This window comes from Arvicanthis niloticus, chromosome 7 (assembly GCF_011762505.2).
Source record: "Arvicanthis niloticus isolate mArvNil1 chromosome 7, mArvNil1.pat.X, whole genome shotgun sequence".
NCBI lineage: Eukaryota > Metazoa > Chordata > Mammalia > Rodentia > Muridae > Arvicanthis > Arvicanthis niloticus.
Genome location: NC_047664.1, coordinates 77,699,829 through 77,713,255, shown reverse-complemented (window position 1 = coordinate 77,713,255; position 13,427 = coordinate 77,699,829). Strand labels below are relative to the sequence as shown.

The 13,427-nt window shown below is 43.8% G+C and overlaps 1 protein-coding gene across 2 annotated transcripts; it reads right to left on the bottom strand.

The window, feature by feature from the left end:
• Positions 1–3,106: 3,106 nt before the first annotated feature.
• On the bottom strand, positions 3,107–13,080 carry Arl9 (ARF like GTPase 9). Of its 2 annotated transcripts, none has more exons than XM_034508699.2 (4): positions 11,493–13,080; positions 8,015–8,177; positions 7,234–7,409; positions 3,107–3,416 (listed from the first exon to the last, which is right to left on the bottom strand). In XM_034508699.2, the coding sequence occupies exons 1-4, from the start codon at positions 12,933–12,935 to the stop codon at positions 3,240–3,242; spliced, it is 1,959 nt and encodes a 652-aa protein (XP_034364590.2). In that variant the 5' UTR covers positions 12,936–13,080; the 3' UTR covers positions 3,107–3,239. The 2 variants fall into 2 exon arrangements, with proteins under 2 accessions (XP_034364590.2, XP_076794817.1); XM_076938702.1 differs by having other exon boundaries at positions 3,126–3,416; positions 11,637–13,034.
• Between the last annotated feature and the right edge of the window lie 347 nt (positions 13,081–13,427).

Below are 13,427 nucleotides of genomic sequence, written 5' to 3'. Positions count from 1 at the left end.
ACCATACATACACCCAGGTATCACACATATGCTTAAAAGGGTTTTTGAAGACCACTTGTTGCTCTTGCAGAGAACCCATGTGGTGACTCACAAATGACTATACTCCAGTTTCAGGGAATCTGGCATCCTCTTCTGGACTCTTCAGGAACTAGGCACACACATATAGCATGCTTTCAAATGTGCAGGTAAAACATTCAGTACATAAAATGCTTAAAGATTTTATTACGTTTCTGTATATGTGTTGTATGTGCATGTATACCTGCCACTGTGTACATAAGGAGGTCAAGCCCACGCACCCCAATACGCATGTGTCAGGATGACGAGCTTCCTATGCTGGCTGCTAACCCCCTTTTCTGGTACAGACAAATGTGAGTTAGATTTCCACTGTTTCAAACTGAAAGTTCCAGCACTTCAGTGGTGCTCAATAAATGTTTACAAAGAGAATAAGCAAAACTGGCATGCACCTCTTGGGTGTTTTGACTGAACCCATATTTTCTAAGCCTGGAAGGCTGGCAATTGATACCAGGTTCTCCAAGGAAATAAATGTCACCTAATGAGGCATGATGGGAAAATTACCAGCCAGGCAGCCCCTTTGACAACACAATAGCTTGGGTGAGCTTCATTTCCCCTAAAGCTCTTGTGACATGCGTCTGTGTCACTAGCCTGAGATGTCTCCAGTACAGAGCTCTTACTTTATTCAATGTCAGCATCGAGCAGTGAGAGTCATGTTGTTTCTCAATAGCTGTTCCCCAGAGGACAATCTCCAGCCTCATACCTTGTTACCAAATATAGAATTTAAGATCAGAATGTGATAACATCCCCCCCCCCCCCAAATTGCTCTCACCTCTAATAAAGGCACTCAAGGGTTTAGATGTCCTAAGAAAATGCATGTAGCATCTGAGTTTGAGCTGGAAGGGCTCTGCATCTGAGACAATCTTTCCACAAGGAGAAAACCAGGGTGATTAAGGAATGTGTCCATGGGTCCATTCATGGAGGACTTGGGGCAGAATCCAAAATCCCAGGTTTCCAGTAATCCCGAATCAATGTACAATCCAACTTGCATATGCCGGAGAGGAGGAGCTTTGATGTTTTCTTACCCGAGTGATACCTGTGATAAGACACTGCTAAACACGGCTCAGCAGCATTGAGTGTGAGGAAGAACTCACTCCTCAGAGGAAGAACATGGTGTCTGTATACATATCTGTGCCGGCAAGTTTTATGTCAATGTGATACGAGCTGGAGTCTTTTGGGAAGAGAGAATGTCCACTAAGAAACTGCCTCCACCACACTGGCCTGTAGGCAAGACTGGGGTGCATTTTCTTGATTGATGATTGACACAGGAGGATGCAGTGCACTGTGGGTGTTGCCACCCCTAGGCAAGTGGTCTCGGCTGTATAAGAAAGCAGTCTGAGCGAGCTATGGGGAGAAAGCCAGTAAGCAGCTTCCCTTCATGGCCTCTGTATAAGCTTCTACCTCCAGGTTCCTGTTCCAGTTCCTGCCCTGACTTCCCTGGATGATGGACTATAAGTGTAAGATGAAATGAACCATTTCCTTTCCACATGCCTTTAGTCATAGTACTAAAACCCCACCCAAGACATACACCCCAGTTAAACTATCTACTATTGTAACTTAAGCGTGGTGGCAGAGACAACTCTGTGCTATGAACAGGGCTATCATCGTCACCATATTTGCTTATTTTGCCAGAGTTTCCTAATTTTAAAAGGATGTATAGGACAAATTCTCTTCTGAATATATACACGTTAGTAAATTAGAGCAAAGCATTATAGTTGCACATTGGACTGACTGTGTCTGCAGTTAAGTTATAGTTAATTGCTTTTATAAAACACTCCTAATGGAGCTGGAGAGATGGCTCAGAGGTTAAGAGTACTGGTTGCTCTTCCAGAGGTCCTGAGTTCAATTCCCAGCAACCACATGGTGGCTCACAACTGTCTATAATAGGACCCAACGCCCTCTTCTGGTGTGTAGGTATGCGTGCAAGCAGAGCACTCATACATGAAATACACACATCTTAAAAACAAACAAAACAACAACACCAACAAAACAATCCTCACACCCTGCATCATGGCATACATAGCACCCAGGAGGCACTGTAAGGTCTTATCTCAAAAGACACAACAAATCTTATGAAGAAACCCTGTCTCTTTTTTTTTTTTTTTTTTTTTTAAGACTTGTGTATTTTATGTATGTGAGTACACTGTAGCTGTCTTCAAACACACCAGAAGAGGGCACCAGATCCTATTACAGATGGTTGTGAGCCACAATGTTGTTGCTAGGAATTGAACTCATGGTCTCTGGAAGAATTGTCAGTGCTCTGACCCTCTGAGCCATCTCTCCAGCCCTGAAAGCCTGTGTTTTAAAACCACATTTCTACTCCGTGTCTTATCTAGTGTATCAGGCTGGCATCGGACAAGTTTCATGTGTCTTCCTGCATTTAGTTAAGCTCTATTTGTGGGTCTGGGAGCACTCATGGTCACTGCTCTGGGTCTGGGAGCACCCATCGTCACTGTTCTTTCCTGATACTTCTGTCCTGCCGTGTTCAGTAAACACACTTAAAGATATCTGCGTTTTTATTAAAAAAAAAAAAAGTTTAAATATATAAATATAAATATATTGCTGTTGATAAAACACACAAGGGGGTAGGCAGGAAAATGGGAGTTAAGTATTTGCTGTGCAAGCATGTGTATGTGGGGTCTGATTCCAAACAAACAACTCCTCCCAGCAACCAAAAACAACAAACAAAATACCTTACCATATAAGATTTATGGTTCCTGAGAAAGGACACCTAAAATAATCTGACCTCACGTGTACACACATGACCATACAAAACAAAGAAAGCCACAGGTAGGATGAAGGCTTACCAACACATTCTTTACTTTTGAGTAAAAACCTTAATCCAGGTGTGTGGGTACAGCCCCAGGGTAGATAGCATGCTTAACATGTGTGAGGCCCAGGGTTCATCATTCAACTCTCAGCACCAAAAGCAAAAATCCACCTTTCTCTCAAAGAAAATAATTTAAAATTTTTAAAGTTAAAAATCTTAAAAAAAAAAAATCTTAGTGAATTAGCTAGCGGTCTCTGTTTATACGCTGTGCATTGAGAGAATAGCCATGGCTTATTTTTTATTGAAAGTGGAAAGCTTTGGTTTAAGCCAGCCTTAACCCTGCTTGGTGTTGGTTGGATGGCAGCGGAGTAGCGGGCCGGGTGGGCTCTAGTCTCTTCTACATATTTATGGCCAGATGTGCAATCAGGTCTTTGGCATCTTGCATGGTGGACGGTATCTCTGAACCATTCTTAGTCACCTGAGTTCCAAACAAGAACAGCTTCCTGTCGTTCCCCACTTCAGAGAGAGCCAAAGCGTCGTGGATATCTGTAATGCCATAGGCTGCTCCAAGATCCTTCTCCCAGGACAGAAGAAAGAACAGAAAACTTTGGTTAGTCTGTACTCTTTTTGAATACAAATACTTGTTCTTTATTCTAAAGGACTCCACCACCTTAATACAAAAAACACTGAGACTTTATTATAACCCCAGTAATAACATGAATAAAAATGTTTTTTAATCAGAATTATGCCAGTGTTTTCTGAAGGAGGAGGAGAATGATTTTATTTTTTAATTTCATGTAATTCCCTTCTTTCTTTCCCTTCTTTCTTTCCTTCTTTCTTTCTTCCTTCCTTTCTTTCTTTCTTTGGGTTTTTCCAGGAGCCTCCAAGGGTCGGGTTCACAGGCGCAAGGCATTATACTGTACTTGTACTTATCAGTTAGTTTTTGTCCACATCATATTTTACTGATTTTAGCACTTGTCACTGTGAATTCTTTGTTGCTATCTTATTTATTCTGACCAAAAATTGTATGCCAAATTTGTGGGATATATGGAGGCTCGTGGGTGTAATCTTATCTTCATAGCCTACAATATGTTACCTAATCAAAACCTGAATTCATTTAGTCATAGAGCACTTAGTGACTTCGGTAACAGAGTAATGGACTCAGTAGTATATAGATACGTCTCCAGTTAATGAATCCATCGATGAAATTATAAAGAAAAAAGTAGGGGAGAGACAGCATGCGTAGAAATAGAGGTTATAACCAAAGAATGAAGACAATAAAGTAATATATACATATACATATGCATATGCATATGCATATGCATATACATATACATATACATATACATATACATATACATATACATATACATATACATATACAAATACATATACAGGGCCTCCCTCTCCAGCCCAAGCTAGCCTGGATTTTGCAATCCTTCTGTCTCGGCTCCCCACTGCTGAGAGTACAGGCGTGAGGCCCCATGCCCAGCTAAGATAACATTTAGAAAATCCTGATGTAGCAGATTGACCTAGTGATTCATCTAAAAACATAAACTAAACATTTTGATAAAAGAGTATAAAAACAAACATGCATTAAACTAGAATAGCTAAGCCTTTTATCAGTAAGTCCAAGCAAAGTTTCCAACTTAACTAGGTCTAGTGGCACATACAGCACTCAGGAGGCAGAGGCAGGCAGATCTCTGAGTTCAAGACCAGCCTAATCTACAGAGTGAGTTCCAGGCAAGCCAGGGCTACACTAAGAAACCCTGTTTGAAAACAAAACAGGAAGTAAGTAAGTCAGGAAGTAAGTAAGTCAGTCAGTCTGGGAGAAATGGTTCAGTAATTAAGATCCTGTACTTTTCTTCCAGCACCTACATCATAGGGTTCAGAGCTGTCTGTAACTACAGATCCAAGGGAAGATGCCATCTTCTACTCTCTGCAGGCATCTGCACTTACATGCACAAACACCACTGCCACCACCACAACTACACACACACACACACACATGCACGCACACATGCATGCACGCAAATTAAATATTTAAAAAATTAAAAAAATGGGAATCTCTGCTGGTTATTGTGGCACACACCTTTAATCCCAGCACTTAGGAAGCAGATGCAGGCAGATCTCTCTAAGTTTGAGGCCAGCCTGGTCTTCATAGTGAATTCATAAACAGTCAGAACTATGTAGAGAGACCCTGTCTCAAAAAAGGGTGGGGAGGGGTGGGATGTCCAATATAAAAATAAAAATACGAACCATAAGCAAAGCAAACGATAACCGCTGAGTTAGTGGGGGAGGTGTCAGTGATGCACATAGCCAACAAAGAGATGTTTTTTCCAAAAGATATTAAGTATCCTTATGTTTCAAATAAGGAAAGGGAGAGACTCCAGGTCCAGCTTAGTGGTAAGCAATATGCTTAGTTTACAAGAGGATTTGGGTTTGATTCCTAGCACCACTAGGAAAAATCAGAGGGGACATAAGAGGAAATAGGAAATCTACATATGTAGAACTCAACCAATAGCAAACACCTTAAAAATAAATAAGGATGATAAAACCCAACTCCAGCCGCATCACACTGGCAAAAATGAACAGTTACAGCAGCGAGTCTTGACGAGGAGGTGGGGCTACTTGTCTCCCAGAGGGAGAATCAACTAGCGCAATTTAGGAAGCTCTAATACAACTATTTGCAAATCCGAAACTCTAGCACTTCAAGGTACACACACTCGAGACATGTGAATCCTCGTGCATAAGAGCACACTCACCCGAGAGCTCGCAGAGACACCGTAACAGTAAACAACTGGGGATACTAACAATGGCCGGCAACAAGAGAATGGCCAGATTAGACCCTTCAGCACAGCGTTACTCAGCTCTAATGATGCACTGGGGCTTCTAAGTCTTTGCAGTTTCCTCCTCACGCGCTGCTGGGGTTCAAACCCAGGACCTCTCAGGTGCTGAGCATGCCCAGTGCCATTGAGCTACATCTCTTAGGCCCTGAGTCCTTGAAGTTTTAGGATACCTCACTTAGACATGAAAAACCAGTTACCAACCCTTCTTTTTCAGATGCAGGCAGAATGTCAGAATGTGCTGGACCAGCCGCTATCCTGGACGTCAGTCCAGGTTCCTGCTAAAGTAGTTAAGTACTTATTTTACTTCCGCAAACAACATCCCACACATAGAAGACATAAGGGAAAAGGCTGGCAACTTAGCTGTTCTTGATTAACAAACCTAGCAATTAAGAGAAGAGTTTTGGTGTTCAGTGTTTAGATATCTAAATGGCGCACGCATGTGTGTGCACGTGAGTGTGCGCGCGCACGCGTGCGCACGTGAGTAGTAGTAGTTGTTGTTGTAGAAGAGTAAGAAGGAGAAAAAGAAAAAAAAGAAGTTATAGTCATAGTAGAAGCACACATAAGATTTACCATTTTAGTGTTTTAACCCATTACTATCAACAGCTCTCCAATCTTGCTAAACTGAAGCTCTATGTGCACTAAGCTAACTCCACTTTGCACCCTCCTTCAGCCCTTGGCAAGCCCCAGTTCCACTAGGGATATTGACAGATTTGATGAGTCTGGGTGAGCAGAATCACACAGCACTTGTCCTTCTGTGGCTAGCTTATCCATTGGGGATAGTATCTGCAAGGTTCCTCTGTGTGGTTGCATGCGGTAAAGCGTCCTTCCCTCTGAAGGTTAAAGAGTGGGCTGTATGGAGACACCACATTTTGTTAAGCATTCATCTGTGGATAGACCCTCTGATAACTTCAAACCCATGGCTATTGTAATAACAATAACACTGCCATGACCGTAGCTGTATAAAAATAGATTGGCTCTCTGATTTCATTCCTTTGTGTCGTATACAAATAAAGGAGACTTGCTACAGCAAACAAATTCTATTTTTTTCCTTAATAGCTTACACTCCCAAGAACAGGGCACAATGTTTCAAGTTTCTCCTTGGGAGTTTATTGCTTTTAATGCATGCATCAAATAAATTCAGTTTAAGTGTAACTGATCTAAAACAAGACCCTTTTGTTATACACAGAAGCCACTCCATTATTGTGTTGAACGAAATCAACAATCAATATTGGTTTGTTGAAATAAGTTCATTGCACATGGTTCAATTCCTTCCATTTCTCCATGAGACAACAGACAAAACAACTCAAGGACTTGGAGGACACAAGGTAAATAAATTATCTTTCTACTGAAAGAGTGTATATTCCAGGAGATCTAATACATTAAGTGCAGAGTGTATTATTGAATATCTAGCTATTAAAACCAGACATTTCTGAGTTAATAATGAAACTATTGAGTATGGGTTACATTAACATTCTTGTTTTGGGGGACAATCCTGAAAACTAGGCAAGGGGCTCTGCCACTGAGTCACAAAGCCAGTTTTACCTGTTTGTTGGCAAATATGACGAGAGGGAGCCCTGGATTTGGATCAATTAGCTGATGAAGATATTTCTTAGCTTCAGGTAATCGTTTGTGATCAGCTGAATCTACCACAAAGATCAACAGCCATCCGTTGGGTAGGTACATCTCCCAGAAGGAGCGGAATGGCTCACTGCCACCAACTGCAGAGAGGAAGAAGTCGTAAAATAAATTCAGAGGCATGTCCACCAAGGAGGGAGTGGCAGAAGACATCTGGACATGCTTGGGCTTTTTAGGTAGATCTGGGTGTCTCTAGATAGTATTTAGGGCCATGAGGACAAACAAAGTCTTGTGGAGGGGTGAGGTATAAGGGGAAGGCAGGAGGCACGACCTGACTCTGGGTTATTAGTAAGGTGGGACAGTGTTGCCACATAGGATCTAGGACTGCCAGCTAACTAGAAGAGGTTTGGGACCGCCTCCATTTTATCACTGAGGATGCACATGTACTTGCTTAGACTGCTGTGTATCTGTAACAGTGAGGGAAGAGGGCGACTACAGGAGATACAGGAGGCTGTCCTTCAGGTTTCCTCTAAGCCCACTTTGTTGCCAGCACTACAAAGAAGGGAGAAAATGGAGACAGCAGAAAGCTGACTCCTGCACCCTGCACCGCTGGCACCTGAGTATTCAACTACACATCATCCCGGAGTGTAGAAGAATCCTGTCCAGTGTCATGTCTCTCAAGATCACCACATCAGCAGGGACTGCAGCTTCTGGCTGAAGATGAGTGCCAATGAGAAACAGGACTTACTCTCCAGGAACTCCATCTGCCTGTCTTCAGAGTTGATGTGAACTGCATTGAAACCTTGGGTAGGTGCAGTGCTGTGCTGGACTGTATTAGAAGCCAGCAAGTGGAGGACACTGGTCTTTCCTGCTCCATCCAGGCCTAGTACTAGGATCTGCTTATTTTTCACCTGTGAAATAAAAGATAAACCAGTAAAGCCATGCCAATCGGGGCTGTGTTTGGCTGGCTTCTGATAGCTGTGTTAGGACCTTATAACAGTAGAATTGCTAACCAGTCTAAACCCAAACTATAGCTTCTGTGATATTACTCTCATGTCCGTTATCTATTGTTCAATTCTATGTTAGTCTATCAACAAATATATGTACACACACACACACACACACACACACACACACACACACAGAATGTATGCGCTGTGCAGTGGCACAGATCTGTGGATCCCAGACCAATTTCCAGACATTTTTTCTTCTTTTTTAACATTGTGTGTGTGTGTGTGTGTGTGTGTGTGTGTCTGTATGTCTGTGTACACGCACATGTTCTTGCACAGGGTCACCACACCATGCATATAGAGGTCAGATGTCAACTCTCAAGAGTTGGTTATGTCCTACTCTGTGGGTCCCCAGGATCACATTCAGGTTGTCAGTCTCTCATGCAAATGTCTCTACCTGCTGAGTCATCTCAGCACATCCCTTCGAGAGAATTCGCATCTACTGACAACTCCACTAGCGTGGTTTGTCTACCAAGTATGGACTGTTCCAACAGTCCACAGGGACACACTTGAGGTCCTGTAATTTGTCTTGTCAGTTGGATAAATTGGCTACAAAATATTAGGACAAGGTTCCACCCTTATGTTTTTGTTCTTTGTTTGTTTCCAGGACAAGGTTTTTCTGTGTGACAGCTTTGGCTCTCCTGGAACTTATTTTGTAGACCTGGCTGGCCTCAAACTCACAGAGATCTGCCTGCCTCTGCCTGGGGTATTGGGATTAAAGGTGTGTGCCACCACCACCCAGCTCTCTCTTATATTTTTAATAGAGGTTTCATAATCAAGCAGAAAGGCTTAGACTATAGAAATTGTTAAGCCTGTCGCAATAATGAAGGAGCATTTGTTATAAAGCCAAACATTAAACCTGGCCATTTGTAGGCAAACGTCAAAAGCGGCTTCCTACTGACATTCCGGTCTCAGAGGGTCTCATCACCAATGATCAGAAAGGAGCTTATACCTTTAATCTCAGCACTAGGGAGGCAGAGGCAGGCAGAACTCTGTGAGTTCAAGGTTAGCCTTGTCTACATTAGTGAGTTCTAGCACAGCCTGAGCTGCATACCAAGACCCTGTGTTGAGAAACAAACACAAACCCAGTGATCAGAAAGGGAGTACAGTATGAACGCAGACATAGCCCAGGGTGCTTGGGGGATGTGGTTTCTATAGTGCAAACAATATTTAAAGAAAAACACTAGCAATTGTCTCCAATGGTACTGCTTCCAAAATAGTAACATCATACAACTCTGCTTACTCTGTTGGAACACTAGAACGTGTTAACTGAGCACAGTGCTGAGGAGTAAACTCAAGAACGTGGACTTGCTAGGCAAGTATTCCCACCCCTAATCCAAAACATGATCTTACTGTGTGAGTCAGAGGTCACTATGCAGCCCTACTTGGCCTGGAACTCACTGTGTAGATCAGGCTGGCCTTGAACTCACAGATCTACCTGCCTCTGACTCTGAGGTAAGTACCACATTTGCTTCAGAAGGTGATCTTGAATAGCATTACAACCTTTAGCCCATCTCGTTTGTCTGTTGAATTTTTTGTTTTCTTGAGTCTCACTTTTTAGCCCAGAGTGGCCTTAATTTCTCTCTAGTACTGGCACTAAAACCATTCTCATCTGTTAAAAAAAAAAAAAAAAATCTGTGTAAAAGAAAGGTGTTTTAAGGTATGGGCTATGGGCTATTAAGGGCTTATGCTGAAAGCAGGGTCTGGGAAGGCCTCGGGTTTTAAAGACAGTACATATTTGGGTTTATGCAGTGTAATCTGGTACACTCCCCTGCATGGGGGGCGGAGGACAAATACACCAGCATTGATGCTTAGGTTTGACGTGGATGCTGGGGATTCAAAGTCAGGTCCTTGTGCTTCAGCTTCCCAGCCCGAAAGAATGGGTATTTTCATGAGTATTTCATACCCAGGACCTTACCTCCTTTCCTAATCTAAGTGTTACGGTGCCTTTCTGAGAATACACTATGGTAAGGAATAGGCCATTGAAAATTTCAAAACTGCACTCTTTAAAGTAACAGAGGCACCAAGAAATGGCTGCAGGGCGCAGATTGTGTCCCTACAGTTTCTAATATGAGTCCTACCCAGGCTGTCCCATCATACTTCATTAATTCTAAGATCATGCCCATTGCTGAAATTAGAATATATTTTATTCTGGTTGGTCATCTTATTGCTTAGCAGCAGCTTTTCTTAGTGATATCTAAAATAATGGCATCTGAAGTCTTAGGAAATATTGTATTAAAAACTATCCCCCCCTCCCCCTCTTAATCCCCAGGCCTATCTTCCCTAGAAATTTCACACTCATGGCTTACATTTTGCTTATATCTTAAGTTTACAATGACAGACTTTGGGCTGAAGGTGGCGTGGCTCAGCGGTAGAGTTCCCCGCTTAAGTTCTGGGTTCTAATGCCAACTCTAAGAGTCAAGCCAAACCGAACCACAGGGCCTTTCCCGTTTATTGTCTAGAGACAGCTCAAAACACTGTAAATTGAGAGTTTAGAAGACAATCTAATTTATTCTCCCCTAGGAGGGCGCGAACCCAGCCCACAACTAACAAAAACTATGCAATTTCTCACATTAAGGGAAGTGGCAGCGGCAGGCACATCCGAAGGGCAAAGTGAGAAGCCTGGCACCCGGAAAACCACCCTGGAAGGTAAATACTCAAATCTAATTCTGAACATCAGTGTTCTTTGTCAATAGTTACTTCTTCTATCATCTGTGCTTCTGTGGAGTCTGTATTTTACAAGGGATCAAGTCCCGTCAATAATTCAAACCGTTGAGAACCAGGCTCTGAGGCAAGGAACCAGCCAAGGTTCTGACCTACACAAAGCCTGGAGTCCTGAGACTAATTAATCTTGCCACCCACCCTCCTACTGCTGGTGTTCAGAAAGCCATCAGATAGTAACTACAGCGCCCATGGAAAAAACCAGGGAGCCCCAACACATTATGTATTCATCGTGCATGTATTCAAGAACCCTATCTCTTCCAACAAAGAATATATTTACAGTAAACTCGAGGAGGTAGAGGGTTCAGTATTGGTTTCGGCATTGTTTACGTGGTCCGCACGGTGCTGTGAAGCGCTGCGGGACAGAGACAGGGGCAGTGTCTGTGCTCCATCAGGACAAATTAAGATCCCTGATCTCTCGACCCTAGACAACGAGGGGTAGGGCCCTGGGATATGAAAGGGGTGAAGTTGGGGACAGGAAGGGTGTGTTCGAACCTTGGCACATCCCCCCATCCATAGACAGAAGCCCTCGGCCAAGACCCGGTTCTCTGCGTACTTCGGCCACGACGTAACAGAGCCAGCGGGTCTGGATGCCCACAGTGGCCTCGGAAGCGAGGGTCCCGATCCCAGGTCTCTTACCGGCGGCGGGTACAGGGTTTTAATGGAGGTGCTGCTGTTCTCCTTGACCTGTTCTGTGACCTGTTCCTTCTCTTTCTCCGTCCCTTGCTCCTCCTTGGCTTCCAGCCCTGTCCCATTCTCCTTGTCTTTCACATCATTTTTCTTTTTCTCTTCCTTCCCTTTGTCTTTCTCATTCTCCTTGGTTTTCGAGTCCACACTCTTTTTTTTCTCCTCTTCCTTGTTCCCAGTTTCCTTGGTTTTTGAGTCCACACTCTTTCTTTTCAGGTCCACACTCTTTTTCTCTTCCTCCTTCCCTTTGTCTTTCCCGTTCTCCTTGGTTTTCAGGTCCACACTCTTCTTTTTCTCTTCCTCCTTCCCTTTGTCTTTCCCATTCTCCTTGGTTTTCAGGTCCACACTCTTCTTTTTCTCTTCCTCCTTCCCTTTGTCTTTCCCATTCTCCTTGGTTTTCAGGTCCACACTCTTTTTTTTCTCCTCTTCCTTCCCTTTGTCTTTCCCATTCTCCTTGGTTTTCGAGTCCACACTCTTTTTTTTCTCCTCTTCCTTGTTCCCAGTTTCCTTGGTTTTTGAGTCCACACTCTTTCTTTTCAGGTCCACACTCTTTTTCTCTTCCTCCTTCCCTTTGTCTTTCCCGTTCTCCTTGGTTTTCAGGTCCACACTCTTCTTTTTCTCTTCCTCCTTCCCTTTGTCTTTCCCATTCTCCTTGGTTTTCAGGTCCACACTCTTCTTTTTCTCTTCCTCCTTCCCTTTGTCTTTCTCATTCTCCTTGGTTTTCAAGTCCACACTCTTCTTTTTCTCTTCCTCCTTCCCTTTGTCTTTCCCGTTCTCCTTGGTTTTCAGGTCCACACTCTTCTTTTTCTCTTCCTCCTTCCCTTTGTCTTTCCCATTCTCCTTGGTTTTCAGATCCACACTCTTCTTTTTCTCTTCCTCCTTCCCTTTGTCTTTCCCGTTCTCCTTGGTTTTCAGGTCCACACTCTTCTTTTTCTCTTCCTCCTTCCCTTTGTCTTTCCCGTTCTCCTTGGTTTTCACATCTACACTCTTCCTTTTCTCCTCTTCTTTCTCTTTCCTTTGGTCGATTTTCGGCCCTACCTCCTTTCCCTTCTCTTCTCCCTTCCCTATCTCTTTCCCCTTCTTGTTTTTCAGCTCCACAGACTTCTTTCTCTCTTCTTCCTTCCCCTTTTCTTTCCCCTTCTCCTTGCTTTTTACTTCCAAGTCCTTCTTTTCCTTCTCCACTTTTCCTGCTGTTTCTCTACTGGTCAAAGAAAACCTTTGATTCTCTTTCTTAGCTTTCCCCCTCTCCATCCCCGCTGCCGCCTTTTCCTTCCTATCCCCCGCGCGCCCGCGCGCAGGAGCTGCGGCCCTGGATCCTGGCAGGTGTGGCCCTGGTGTGGGGCTCAAGGTGGAGACGTAGGACCACAAGGCGTGGGCCACACCCGCAGTCACCGCTGTCCTCGCCAGTGAGCGCGGCTGGCAGTCTGGCATTCTGCGTTAGCGCGCCTGCCTAGGGCTGGCAGCTGATTCTTTGAACTTGGCCCCCAGGACTGACCGTGGAACAGGGAAGGGCGAGGAAGCTAAGGGGGATGGACCGAGCCCAGTCTAGAGGAATCTGGTGATCTTCAACAGAGAACTGGGAGAAACAGACAGGATTGATTATTGTTGCAGGAGGTCCTTAGGCACCCCGTGCTCCAGAAGGCACAAAGGCACTATTTGGCAGTGTTGAAGAAACTCCTTAAGAGGTTCAGCCCTCTGGAGACTTCAAGACCCAATTTGCTCAACCAGTCATGCCTCTAACTT

Coding starts and splice junctions, on each gene's coding strand:
- Arl9 (XM_034508699.2), bottom strand. CDS start 12,935: ATGGAGAGGGGGAAAGCTAAGAAAGAGAATCAAAGGTTTTCTTTGACC. Junction 8,178..11,492: donor GGATGGGGGGATGTGCCAAG/GTTCGAACACAC, acceptor TTTATTTCACAG/GTGAAAAATAAGCAGATCCT. Junction 3,417..7,233: donor TCATATTTGCCAACAAACAG/GTAAAACTGGCT, acceptor TCCTGGGAGAAG/GATCTTGGAGCAGCCTATGG.